Source organism: Eutrigla gurnardus (assembly GCF_963514095.1).
Source record: "Eutrigla gurnardus genome assembly, chromosome: 16".
Lineage (NCBI taxonomy): Eukaryota > Metazoa > Chordata > Actinopteri > Perciformes > Triglidae > Eutrigla > Eutrigla gurnardus.
In genome coordinates this window covers 23,742,068-23,756,416 of record NC_139927.1, presented here as the reverse complement: position 1 = coordinate 23,756,416, position 14,349 = coordinate 23,742,068, and the positions used below count along the sequence as shown (strand labels likewise).

The 14,349-nt window shown below is 42.7% G+C and overlaps 1 protein-coding gene across 1 annotated transcript in view; it reads right to left on the bottom strand.

Annotated features, from left to right (window-relative positions):
• nmbr (neuromedin B receptor) overlaps positions 1 to 14,349 on the bottom strand; it is a gene marked incomplete at its 5' end in the record, with an annotated part of 135,023 nt that overhangs the window by 60,876 nt on the left and 59,798 nt on the right. Inside the window, 2 exons of the mRNA XM_084031096.1 lie at positions 215 to 430; positions 5,919 to 6,060. Of these exons, the coding sequence (XP_083887222.1) occupies positions 215 to 430; positions 5,919 to 6,060 (358 nt within the window). The remainder of the gene's footprint in view (positions 1 to 214; positions 431 to 5,918; positions 6,061 to 14,349) is intronic.

Below are 14,349 nucleotides of genomic sequence, written 5' to 3'. Positions count from 1 at the left end.
ATTTAAAATCAAATTTTACTGTAAAATGACAATTACCTGAAGAAATAAATGTGTTTAATGTGCAGCATCACCTCAAAATGAACAGCTTATTTGTGTTTTTCAGTCCTTTCCCCACTATGATGAAGCTCCTTGTGCAATGTTTGTTAAAGTAGACACAGCAGGTGAAATGTGTTTACCAACTCGTGTCTTCATGCATTCACTCCATGTCTCTCACCTGTCTCTTGGTGTGTTCGCTGACCTCCCCCGGCATGTCGTGGGCGCTCTTGATGAGCGTGCGAGCGATGTGGAAATAATACACTGAGATGATGGTCAGAGGGATCAGGAAGTAAACCAGGAAGATCAGCACAGAGTGGATCTTAGGATGCATCTGATTGGACAGCGGGTAGGGCACGCAGTTCACAAAGGTGACGTTAGTGTGGTCCCTGTGACCCTGAGAGGGGAGGAGGAGGAGGTGAGGGGGAGGAGGAAGGAGGAGAAGAGATCCGGAGAGGGGGAGGAGGAAAGGAGAGGCCAGGAGGAGGTGAGGGGGAGAGGACAGGAGGAGGAGAGGGGAGGGAGAGAAGAGGAGGGGAAGGGGAGAGGGAAGGAGGATAGGAGATCAGGAGAGGGGGATGAGGAGGAGAGGTGGAGTACCAAAGGAGATTAGAGGAAAAGAAGAGAGAGCATGAGAGGAGAGGGAGGTAAAGAGGAGAGGGCAGGAGGAGCAGGGAGGAAAGGAAACAAGAAGAGGACAGGAGGAGAGGAGAGGCGGGTGAGGGAAGGAAACAGGAAAAAGGGAGGAGATAATATGATGCAGGAAGAAAACGGAGGAAAGAAAGATGGAGAAAGAGAGAGAGAGTAATGTTAGGAAACAAGGGAGGAGAGGGAATTGAATTGGAGGAGAAAAAGGAAGGAGATGAAAGAAGAAGGGAAGGAGATACATTCAATAGGAAGAGTACATACAGTACAAAGGGGAGAACAGATAAGATCCAACAAGCAGGGGGGAGGACAAGACAAGATAGTGGGGAGGAGAGGAGTAGGAATGAGATGAGAGGAGTCAACAAACAAAAGAATGAAGGAGGAGAAAGGAGACAGAGAGAAGAGTGAAGTGAGAGTAGAGGGCAGACAGTAGGAGAGGAGACATTACAACACATCAGTAGTGTTCATAAAACAGATGTTATGAATGACAAATGCTCCCATTTGACTCTCCAATCTGACTGTAAAGCAGTTTATAGCTGCCAGGAGGGTGTTTGTTTGCTGAGCCAGTGATGAGACTTCAACAGGAAGTGATGGATGACTCTCGCTCAGTCTGAAACAAACAGACGCTGCAAGCATTACACCATGTGCTTTTGCTGGAATCCACATGGTTGGGTTTGTTTTCTCAAATGATCCTTGATTAATCATCAACTTTGAAACGTGGGAAAACGTGATGTGAAAAAAAAAAGAAAATAGAGAGAACTGTAAATTGTTATGGACTTAATTAATGAATCGCTGCATATTGATAATAGAGACTTCTTATGTCAGATAAATATGTATGTATATAAATAGTGAGAGACAAATATATTTTGTGCCATGAATTACAAATATGTGACCCGCCAAGGCAAAACCAGCAACAAGTCGGGTGGGACGAATTTACGTAAACGACGAAATAAGCTTTTTTTTTTTTCAAAATTAGTGATTTTCGTTTTTTTGCAGATTATGCAAGTTGAGATCATGAAGAAGCCACTCCATGTTTCAGATAACAGTATTGTTTGCATTAAAAGTATACATTTGCTATTTGTAGTTTCGGAAGAAATCTGCCGTTGTCTGTGTCTTTGCTGGGGCGTGTATGGCGATGTAGTTCATTTTCATACTGATTACCGTTGGCCATTCACGCGCTGTTGTTATGTTTTCGGACAATCAGCTGCATGTTAGAAGCGAAACACATGGCTAATTATACAGCGCCCGTGTCCCTCGCAGCGGAGGAGTTGGAGCGGAAGACATCAGACACTATATCTACGGTTACATTTCAAGGGGATAGACAGTGAAATGAAGGAAATCCGTAACTTTGACTGCAAATGCTACGGAAGAAGAAAGGAGAACTCTCTCCTATGAAGACATTCATGTAGCAACAAACTTTCTCAAGAGCTTATGTACAGCATACGGATGGATTCTTTAGCTGCCAAAAGAGAGCAAACGGACGTACAGTATTACGTCGGAGATGACTGTGTTGGGGATGTAGCAGGAGCAGATTTGGTTATCAACAGCTAATTATTAATGTCAATATGATTATCCATCCATCCATCCATTTTCTACCGCTTATCCTGTATTTAGGGTCACGGGGGGGCTGGAGCCAATCCCAGCTGTCATTGGGCGAAGGCAGGGTACACCCTGGACAGGACGCCAGTCTATCGCAGGGCTGACACGTAGAGACAGACAACCATTCACGCTCACATTCACACCTACGGGCAATTTAGAGTCACCAATGAACCTATCCCCATCTTGCATGTCTTTGGACTGTGGGAGGAAGCCGGAGAACCCGGAGAGAACCCACACTTACACGGGGAGAACATGCAAACTCCACACAGAAGGAACCCGGGCCGACCCGGGAATCGAACCCAGGACCCTCTTGCTGTGAGGCGAGAGTGCTACCCACTACACCACCGTGCAGCCCCAATATGATTATCGATATTAATAATTATATTTAATAGATTATTATGATATAATCATGAATATATGGGGCACCACCCTGGGATCAGGGAAAAGATAACCTAAAACTGTATTCAGTCTCAATATAAAGGTTTTACACTCACATGCCAATCATCGTGATCATTGGCATAGAAGTATAAAACAATCGAACAATTAAAAAGGGTGTGAAAATCGAGCACTAGCCTTCACAACCTGCTGTTATCCAGTGACATATACACAACAAGCACAAGAGACCGCTAGTTATAATATATTAAGATTTATTAAAATCAGTAATAATGATCACAATCAATAACACTGCAATTAACAAAGCCTTATTACCTAATTACCTAACACACAAAGCTAAGCTAAACAAGGGAAGAGACACACGTGGAGTGTGTGTGTGTGGAGAGAGAGAGAGAGAGTGAGAGATGGCCGGGTACAGCCACCAGATGGAGTTATTTCCCACAGCGTGCAGGGGCGGAGCCACTGACGTCTGATAGAATAGCGAGAGAGGGAGAGAGAGAGGGAGAGATGGCCGGGTGCAGCCACCAGATGGAGCTATTTCCCACAGCGTTCAGGGGCGGAGCCACTGACGTCGGATAGAATAGCGAGAGAGGGAGAGATGGCCGGTACAGCCACCAGATGGAGCTGTGTCCGGAGACGGAAACAGCTGGCGTAGGATACGTGTGGGGGCGGTGTATGTATGAGTGTGGGTGTTAGCGGGACACAAACAAAGAGAGGGGGAGAATGCACGCGCAATATTCGAAGACTCAGGAGGCGTGTTACTATCACACGGGAGCTCGTAAATGAACTGGCATTAGTTCAGCGGGACCCCGGTCTTTTAACTGATAGTAGACGCTTACTGAGCTCGCGGATATGGCTGAGGTTAGTCAAAAACACCGTTACAGAAATCAACCCAGCGGCGTGGGTACACAATTAGCCTTCGAATACAACAATACAGAAAGCCACGGACTCGGCGGTCCGTGATCAAAACTTAAAACACATTAACAAGAATTACAAGCATGTCCTACACTATCGAATCTCTGCTTCTGCCCAGACAAATAGCCTTTTACTTTGTGTCGATGTGAGGTTTTCCGTCCCGTGCAGTGATGGCGTTTCTTGACGCCGGCGACGGACGGTGGTTCGCGAGCCCTCGTTCGGCGACGGAGGGTGCGACGAGCCGGCTGAATCCAGACGAGGGCGGGGCGTAGAAGTTATCTTCCTCACGGATCAACTTGGTTGAAGAAAAACAGTTAGTGTTTTCTCCCTTCGGCAGGCAACAATAAAATCGCGGGGCTCGGCGATTTAGTCAGCTGACTTCAGATAAGAATGGGGCGTAGAAGTTATCAGTCCTGCTGGCAGCTGGGATGAAGAAAGTGTTTTTCTTCCTTCCGTGGGTAAACAGGAGAGTCGCGCGGTCGCGGCGGTCTCCTCAGGATCCAAAATAATAAAAAAAACAGGGGAAAAAGAGAGGGAAAACAGTCTGTTGCTCGTCCAGCGAGTTTGGGGGAAAGACTGCGGCCTAGGACAAAGAAAAATGCTGCAGACGTAAAAGTTCACCTCCTGTTGTAACGCGTGTCACGGTGGAGAGAGGAAGTTCTTAGGGCGGCGCTGGTTTATATAGCTCACGGCTGCTCCTAGGGACCCCCTGGGGTACCTGTGGTTGTCATCCAATAGGGCACCAGTTGTGTGATGTTGAACTTCGCACCTCGGTGAGAAGTGAAACTACAATGGCGGTTGTAGTTTTTTGTCTCCTTTGTTCCTTTGTCCTGACCGCATGTGAAGGCTTTGGTAGGCCGCATTGTGTAGTCCTAATGGTGAGGTCCCAACAACTGCATCCACCAAAAAGCCGCAGACGAAAAGAAAGTCCACCCAGACCTCTTATTTCATCGGAGCCAAGTCTGCAGGAATACTTTTCAGTTTCTTATGGGGTGAGTTTCTGTTAACATCCAAGTTATCTACGTTGCTTAGCTAGGTAAGCTAGCTCAGTACTGTCGTTTTAAAATGATATGCACATCGAAACTAAGCTGTAATGGGAGGTTTTTGGCCCGTAATGTGGGCATCTGATTTAACAGTAAGGTGCCAAGGGGCCTGTTGGCATTGTTTGAATTGACTGTGATGCTAATAGTTTAGCAACTAGCCAACCTGAGGAAAATAGGCTAGTTACCAAATCATTAGCACTAGCTACTTAGACGGTGCCTGTTAGCATGACACATGATGTTAAACTTGTTTTCCTTCTCAGAATTGGCAAAGACACCCTGACGGATATAATCAAACACTTTGAGGAGAATGGGCCTGGACTAAATTCACTTAATTCTAGTACTGACTGTACTGTAGGATTTTTTTCCCTCCAATGTTTACATTGTACACTTGAAGCATTTCCATTTCAATAAAGTACCTTCTAATTCCGATCAGTCCAGTAAAGTGCTTAACGAAAATAACACTACATCAACATTACCTACATGATAACTGCTTTTGATAACCATTGTTTAAACCACTACAATACTTTCTGCCCTGCAGGCTAACAGATACCAGATATCACTGAGTGACATCTGTAGGGGGGAGGGCTTGTCAGAATGAGATGCAAATGTGCACCATTGTGTTTCCTTTCTCGCCAGGTGAGGTGAGGTGAGATTTGCAAATCTTTCTCAAAATGCCCCGAGATCGACTTGTTCCTGGTTTTGCCATGGCTGGTCACATATAATGTTTGCCAATTTAAAAGTGCAGAAAGTCTCAGCTTGTCGTAGGATCATGTAGTTTAGTGTGAAACTGCTCAGTGAACTACATCTCTCTAGCAAGCTAACTTAGCTATGTTCCATCACGAAGGTAACACTATCTTACCTGGTGTGTTTTATCCAGTGATTCTTTTTATCAGACCTGAGACCTGTTGTAAGCCTGGCTTTCTTGATAATTGTGATTCCAAATGATGGTACAATTCTAACCAAATCAAAAAAACACCTAACGTGTCACAGTAGCTGTGTCTTCAAATGCAGCTGAGAAATGCTGCCTTCTTTTCACAGATTCAGAAGATCCAACTCACAAAACAACTCATCTCAGGATGAATTGACAATTGGAGTTTAATCAACAGACAATTACTCATCCAACACTGGTTGGATGAGTTGGTGGTTGGATGGATGGTTGGATGGGTGGATGGATGGATGGTTGGATGAATGGATTGATGGATGGATGGATGGATGGATGGATGGATGGATGGATGGTTGCTTGGATGGATGAATGGATGGATGGATGGTTGGATGTACCTGACACCTCACCTGCATGGTGACGACTTGAGAGAAAATGGCCTCAGGAACAGCCAGCAGAACAGACAACAGCCAAATGGAGACAGCCTTCAAACACGTCCAGAAGACAGCGCTGGACGTCTGAATGTCCATGGGGTTCACGATGGCCTTATACCTGGCAGAGACAGATATATGGACGTCCATCAAACACTGACAGAGACACAGTCAAACAATCATTCATTTGAATGTGACAACAACAACAGACAGGAGGAGTAGAGCTGGTGTAAGATTAATGTCAATTTAATGGACTCAATATTTCATCACTGGATGTTGGTGAGACACATGTTTGGATCTTGGTGAACCCCATGAGTCACAATAGATGTGTCTCTAACACGACAACAAGTTCAGATCGTTTATTCAACAGAAATATTTGTACATATTAAGAAAAGCCTTTATTAGTGCCATGGCGGGGACATTTATAGTATTACAGCAGTAAAAGAGAACAAGAATACAAACAGAACAAATAGCTGTTGGTAACAGCAAAGATATATTATGTTGATATTGCATAGAACATTAATGTTGCACTTCGTTGTACATTGATATTGTTATTGCACATGAACAAGTGAGTGAATGGAGGAAAGAGTGAATAATTGTCTGTGTAGTCTGCTGAGAGCAGCATGAAGGAAATAATCTCTCCTTCACACACCGTGGATTGAAGAAGCCAATAAGCTGCCCAGTGCTATCAAAGTGTCCTGCATGGGTTGTGACCATAGTCTGTAAGGAGTGGCGTAGTCGTGCTGACATCACTCATTGGCATTCGGCATCTTGGATGTGAAGGAAATATCTGGACTGTGGAGGAGCGACGGATGGATCTGATAAATACAATCAGCAAGGCTGCAACCTTACTGGATCTGGATCCATCTGGATCTTGGAGTGAAGCTGCTAACAAAGTTAGCTTCATGATTCAAGGTCAACTGTACAGCTAAGTGTTGAAGTCATCTTAGTAGCTAATTGCATTGGTAGCATGGTAGCAACTTCAATCACAAGGTAACTACGCATTGCCATTCCCTGCTTTCAGGTCTGTTTGACTCTAAATGGACCATAAAGTACTAAATGAACATCATGCTGTATTGAAGAAGACTTGAAACTAGAGATTGAGACATAAACTCATGTTTACAATGTTTACTGAGATAATAAATCAAGAAAGATTTTATAGACTTTCATGCAATCTGACTTCTTTTTACAACCACAGGTGTCAGCAGAGAGAAAATACGTTTAAGGCACTTTGGCCCAGGCTTCACTTTTCAGAACGGGAGGTTACCGCCTGTGTGGGATCCTAGCTTAGCCATCGTTTATCTAGGGGCAACCCAAGAGTTGGCCTTCTTAACTAGTCCATTTAGCTTTGAGTCCAAAGTGTCTTTTTGTGGCAGAAAAGCAGTGACAGGGTGCTGGGGAGTGCTTCATCCTAGGTTTTCATTGAAAACCTCTCTCACTTTTTTGAATATTGCTATGACAATAATAACTTTACTTATCACCAATCTAACCAGTGTTCCATTGTAGACTAGTATTCCTTTACTTTTATTATCCAGCTCTTATCTATTTCTTTGACATTGTCCCCCCCCTAAAATGAAGTACTGTGGTTCAATGAACCAGACAATGTTATATTGTTACTGTAGTGCTTAAATCTGGAGCTCAAATACTATATGAAACAAATTTGAGATCCACGGTAGCAGACAGTAGGGATGTAATCAAACATAAGAGGGATTTTACATGAAAACCTAAAATTAGCACTTCTGATTTAGTAAAAAAAAATAGGAGAATTAAATGTGGACTCTTAAACATTAGATCTCTCTCATCTAAAGCATTAGTCAATGATTTAATATCAGATAATCATATTGATTTATTCTGCCTGACTGAAACCTGGCTGCGTGATGAAGACTATGTTTACTTAAACGAAGCTAGTCCTCCCAGCCATATTAATACTCTTATATCTCGAGGCAGTAGACGTGGAGGAGGAGTTGCAGCCATTTTTGATTTAAGCCTGTCAATCAATCCACAACCAAAACTAAACTATAAATCATTTGAGAGACGGATTCTCAGCCTTTCGCATACAAACTGGAAAACAATGCAGCCAATTCTGTTTGTTATTGTGTATCATGCTCCTGGTCCATATTCTGAATTCCTATCTGAATTCTCTGAGTTGCTATCAACTTTAGTCCTTAAATCAGATAAAGTTATTATTGTGGGGGATTTTAATGTACATGTGGACATTGTAAATGACAGCCTTAGTGTAGCATTCACTTCATTAATAGATTCTATTGGCTTCAGTGTACATAAAGCGACTCACTGTCATAGCCACACTCTCGTCTTATCTTATGGAGTTGAAATCAAAAACTTAATAATCTTTCCTCAAAATTCTTCTTTATCTGACTGTCACGGCCCTGCTGGCCTTAACCTTTCATCCCTGCAGGAGGTGCTGGTGACGGTGATGAGGCTGATCGGGTGCACCTGGGCTCAGTCCTGTAGGAGGCTTTAAAACCCCGGCCCAGCTCAGTGCTCGCGCTTCGCCCTGCCTGCTGATGCACATTTTGGTTTGCTGTCTTTTGGTTTTACATCCATCATGACATCCACACACCGCAGCCACTCACCCACATTTACACTACTGATTATACAGATGAACACACCTCATCTTTTGTCTATGTTAAAACTCTTGTGTTAATAAATTATTTAATTTATTGGCACTCTTGTGTTCCGTTGTTGCTTTTGTCACTGCTTTTTGAGCCAGGCTGTGACACTGACCATTACTTGATGACTTTTGAATTATTACTGCTGGACTTCGCTCCTCTAGGAAAAAGCTACTACTCTCACTATCGGATAGAGCTGTAGATAAGTTTAAGGAAATGATTCCACGGATCTTTAATTCAATGCCATGTCTTAATGAAACGGACGACTTCTATGTTAATTTCAGTCCCTCCCAGATCAATTCTCTTATAAATGAATCTGGAAGCCTACTGAGAATGTCTCAACTCTGTTGCTCCTCAAAAACAGAACACTATAAAACAAACTAAGTTAGCTCCATGGTATAACTCCAAAACTCGTAAATTAAAACAAAAATTGCATAATCCTGAAATCATCTGGCACTCCACCAAACTAGAAGAATCCCGACAGTCTTAAAACGTATAAGAAGGCTCTACGTAATGCCACAGCAGCCTACTACTCATCTTTAATAGAGGAAAATAAAAACAACCCTAGATTTCTTTTCAGTACTGTAGCCAGGCTGACAAAGAGTCACAGCCATGTATTCCTAGAGATCTTAGTAGTAATGACTTTATGAACTTTTTAATTATACAATTTTAGCTATCACAGATTAAAATTACTCATGTCTTGCCTTCAATTAGAACCACGTTACCCTCAACATCAGGAATCTTAGAAATAGCATGAAGACTTGATATATATTTAAACTGCTTTTCTCCAATCAACCTTAACCAACTAATGTCAATGATCTCTTCTTCTAAACCTTCAACCTGTCTCCTAGACCCAATACCAACCAGGCTACTGAAAGAAGTCTTACCCTTAGTTAGCGCGTCCTTACTAGATATGATCAATGTGTCTTTATTAACAGGCTATGTGCCACAGTCCAGTAGTTGTAAATAAACCTCTTCTTAAGAAGCCTACTCTAGATCCAGGGGTTTTAGCAAACTACAGTTCGATATCAAATCTTCCTTTTCTCTTTAAGATCCTTGAGAAAGTAGTCGCCAATCAGCTGTGTGACTTTCTAAACGGTCTACTCGAGGACTTCCAGTCAGGATTTAGAGTACATCATAGTACAGAGACACCTCTGGTGAAAATTACAAATTACCTTTTAATTGCTTCTAACAAAGGACTGGTTTCTGTACTTGTCCTGCTAGATCTTAGGTCTTGTCCACACGAAAACGTTTTCAGTGCGTAAACGCAGAAGTCTTGTGGGTTTCGCCCTGCCGTCCATACGAATCCGGTGTTTTCGCGGCGTGAAAACACACTTTTTTTAAACCAGCTCTCAGGGTGGAAAAGAAAAAAACGGCACCCCTCCGTTTCGTGTTCGTTTTCGTGTGGACGGCGAAAACTAATACGCTGACGACATCGCCCCGCTCCTCGACCCTTGAGCCTGACTTCTTCCCCCGCAACGTCTCCTAACAACAACAATAACGGCGGCCTCCGTGCTCGTAGCAGATATTCTGCTTGTCTGTACGACAGCGTATCAGGGCCACTGTATGGAAAAAAAACGGAGCCGAGAGGGGGGGACGATATTCCGGGGAAAAAGCTACTTTATTACGATGCTAACAAATAACCGCTAGCTAACTTCCCATGAATGTAGGCATTTATTTGTCTAATTAATCCATCCCAACGTGTGAGAACACCTCGTCAAGGTCCTTAGGGTGACGGCTGTTGGTGCTTATTGTTGGTTTTATTTATACGGGCCAAATTGTCATCTTATGGGTGTTCATTGATTGGGTGGTCGGGCGGAGATTAGCCGTAACTCTCACGTGTTGCCATAGCAATAGCAAACATCCGGTCAAGCTCCGTCTCTTCTTCTGCGTTTTTGTAGCAGAAACAGCGCCGCATAAGGCCCTGGAATATGTACTACAGCGCGCTGAGTCGTTTTCAGTGGATTCATCTGGACGCGGATTTTCTTGAAACGACGCCAAGGCAAAACGGAGAAAAAAAGTTTGTTTTGCTTCGTCTGGACGGCCCCTTAGTGCTGCGTTCAACACCATTAACCATGAGATCCTAACATGTAGACTAGGAAAATTAATTGGCATCAAAGGAACCACATTAAGCTGGTTTAAATCCTATTTATCCAATCGATCTCAGTTTGTGCATGTTAATAAAAAATCCTCCAGGCACACTGAAGTTAAATAGGGTGTTCCTCAAGGTTCTGTGCTCGGACCAATTCTTGCTTCCTTAAGGCAATGGCATTAGAAGACACTCTATAAACTTCCATTGTTATGCTGATGACACTCAATTATATCTATCAATCAAGCCTGAAGAAACCAATCAGCTAGTTAAACTCCAGGTATGTGTTGATGACATAAAATTGTGGATGACCTGCAATTTCCTGATGTTAAACTCAGATAAAAAAGGAATTTATTGTACTTGGGCCTAAACTCCTCTGAAGCTCGCTGTCTAAAGACATAGATACTATTGATGGGATTGCCATTGCCTCAAATACTACCATAAGAAACCTTGGAGTTATCTTTGAATAGGACTTGTCCTTTGACTTGCATATTAAACAAACTACAAGGAAAGCCTAATTTTTACCTGCATAACATTACTAAAATTAGGCCATTGCTGTCTCAAGAAGATGCAGAAAAACTCGTCCATGTGTGATGGGGAAACCAGTTAATTAGGCTTTTGGCTCTTGAACACACCCTGGTGTTCAGGCCAACCCCTCCCAACTCCTCTGCCCAACCCATTCCTGATTAGTCTCAGGGCATTTAAGGCACTGTGGCCTCATTGCTGTATTTGTTTCTCCCTGGTTATTGTGTGGGCTCCTCTCTGTCTGAGCCGCTCTCTCCCTCTTGCCTGGTCATACTGGTGTCTGCATCAACTAGTGAATGAAGGTATGTTAAAAGCTAATACATGAGGTGCCTGTGAAGTGGTACTAACAAACCTGAATTCTTCTTTTATAGTTCCTCCAATTTTGTGGATGCTCATTGATAAGTGTGGGTTAGCATGTACACATTTTTTATAAAGGTATGTCATTTTAGCTAAGCAGGGTAACTGAAATGCAACTTGTTTTATTACTAACTCACCCTTTTTAATTCATAGGTCATTGTCAGCTGCTGTTTTGCTTTACTTTAGATTCGCCTTTGTTGATTTGTTTTTATTTTACATTTTAGGCTGGACCAACTGGTGTTTTTAATTGTTTGGAGCAATATTTCTTTTGCCCTTGTTTCCTTTTAGTGGCATTAGTCGGCTCATAGTGGAGGCTAGGCACATTAGAGTGGTTCCCTCACTGTTTGTAGTGTTAAAGTTCACCAGGACACAGTTTGGAGTGATTGCCAATTGCCGTGAGCACATGTGAAGACAACAATACCAGGTCATCAGCATCAAGGAGACCTTTGATTTCTGTCTCATTTAGGGAAGACCAGATGATGCAGAGCAGTACAATTGGTTTGCAAATTCATTAATATACAAATTAAAAAGGATTGGACTCATGTTACATCGCTGTTTCACCCCTTGATCCTGAGAAAAAAAGGCTGTGTTTGTCTCCGATTTTGACAGCACATTCATTGTTAGTGTACATTTTGAGCAAATGGTTTGGACAGAGATGTCATGGAAGATAAAGGTAGATTATTTTTGTGGCAAAATGAACTGTTTTTGATTTGTGCATAGTATATTTACTGGAGCTGGTGGTAGCGTCCTCCAAAGCAAAAAGTGAACTACATTTATTACATGTACCCTTATCAGTAAAGGAGGCAGAGTAGTAGCTGAACATCAGACACACCGGGCAGGAGAGTAGAGAAGGAGGACAGGGAAAGAGAGAAGCCATCGTAGCTGCTAGGCTAGCTGTTGCGCTAAAGTAGCTAGCAGAGATAGCAAGTAAACAACTGCAAATTTACCGAGGCAACTTAGAGAGTGAGTGATGTGTCAGCTGAAGCAGGGATAGCGTGTGTTTAGCTTAAACTTGGTGGTAGTTAGCCGCTGAACAGGGAAACTACGTTAAATTAACAGAGTTAGGCTACAGAGAAAAACACAGCCTGTAGCGACTATCACGGATAAACAGGAAATGACGCAAAACGCTTACCGTCAGAGAAGTCTCGTGAGACGAAATCCAAAAGATTTCAGCTCAGAAACGATGGAGGGAAACCTCACAAATCCCTTTCAGTTAAAGCAGTTGTCTTAAAGAAGTCCTATTATGCTCATTTCCAGCTATATGATTTCTGAATTCTCTGATACCTCTAGAGTAGCTTTGCATGATTTGGTTGGAAAATAGCGGTTCTTCATGCAGACTCTCAGTTTAGCCTCTTGTCTGAAAGGCTCCATCTGAGCTCCTGCCCCCCTCTATAAAAGCCCGCTTTCTTCTGATTGGCCAACATCCAGACCCATGCAGAGCTGGTGGCAACTGGTCCTTCTGAGCTCAGCCTCCTGGGCTGCCGGCGTAGAGCTTCAGAAAGCTAACTGTTAAGAGCTAAAGTACATAGTAATGTAGAAATATATATATGTTTACCGCATATCTTCAGGTTAAGAGATTATAGTGACATATTTTCACACTAGTTTATATGCAAAACAAGTTGTTAACATTACAGTGTCTAATACAACCCTACACGCAGAAAAGTAAAGTTTATAGACTATTCGTTCTCACGATGTGTGTGTCTACATTGCTTTCATTGTTCTTCGACTGAATCTCAGTGAGGTTGGGGTAGATCGATCTGCCCCGAATTCGCTAGTAGGAGGCCCGACTTTGACAGGCATTCCAGTGCATTTTTCTTAGTTGGAGGTCTGAAATTTGGACTTCCGATGTCACTGGAAAGCACCATAAGGGCCACCCCAAACTGGTGGTGGCTGCGGCTATCAAAATCGGTGTTGTAGCATTACAAACGCATAACTGGATCTGGCCATTAAGCATGGTCACCATAGACCAAAATATTCTGGTTGCAGATATTCACACGCAATTACATTGTCACCTTTTGAGACTGCCCATTTGCATCAATCCACATACAAGGTCAGGTAACCACAACAATTTCATGAAGTAATCTGGGGCCTATGTGAGCTCACACAGCACCTGAGTGGGACTTTGATTAGACAAATAAAACAACTTGGTTAAGGTTAGAAAAGTAAAACAACCTGGTTATGATGGATGGATGGATGTAAGTAAGAGAAAAAAAATGCCTAAATCATGGCATATTCCCTGCCAGATATGCCTTAATCATTTGTTATGCAATTGATTTTGCAAAGGTTACAGTATGAATAAAAACGTCTTACATGTTTTCGGGAAAAATAGTTTTTTCTTTTCTGAAAAACCTCAAAATATGACTTGTGGCAATTATTCTATGAGGCTACCGATATACAACATGATACAAATACAAAACAAGCTTTTGTTAACCTGTGTGGACCGACGCAACCAGATATGCTAAATATTTTGCAGACCCATTTTTGGACTGAAGTTTTTTGTGCCATTTCCTGTAATCCTGGTGCAATGTATTTTTTGACAGAAGTGTCTGTAAATTTAACCGAAGAGGTACGGATCATGTTCTGCCAGGACATGATCTGTTTTGTTTTAGTGTACATGAACATAGTCAGTGAATGATCATCCTTAAGTGTAAACCAACAGGATGTTGTTGCATGTGAGGGGAAGAATGATGTGACTGGAGGAGCTGCAGTTGGGGTTACTTTTTACCTTTTTTTTTTTTTACATTCACACCTGCGTGAAGCTGCAGACCATGACTTACCAAGATTCTGACAATGATCCTGACTAAATAAC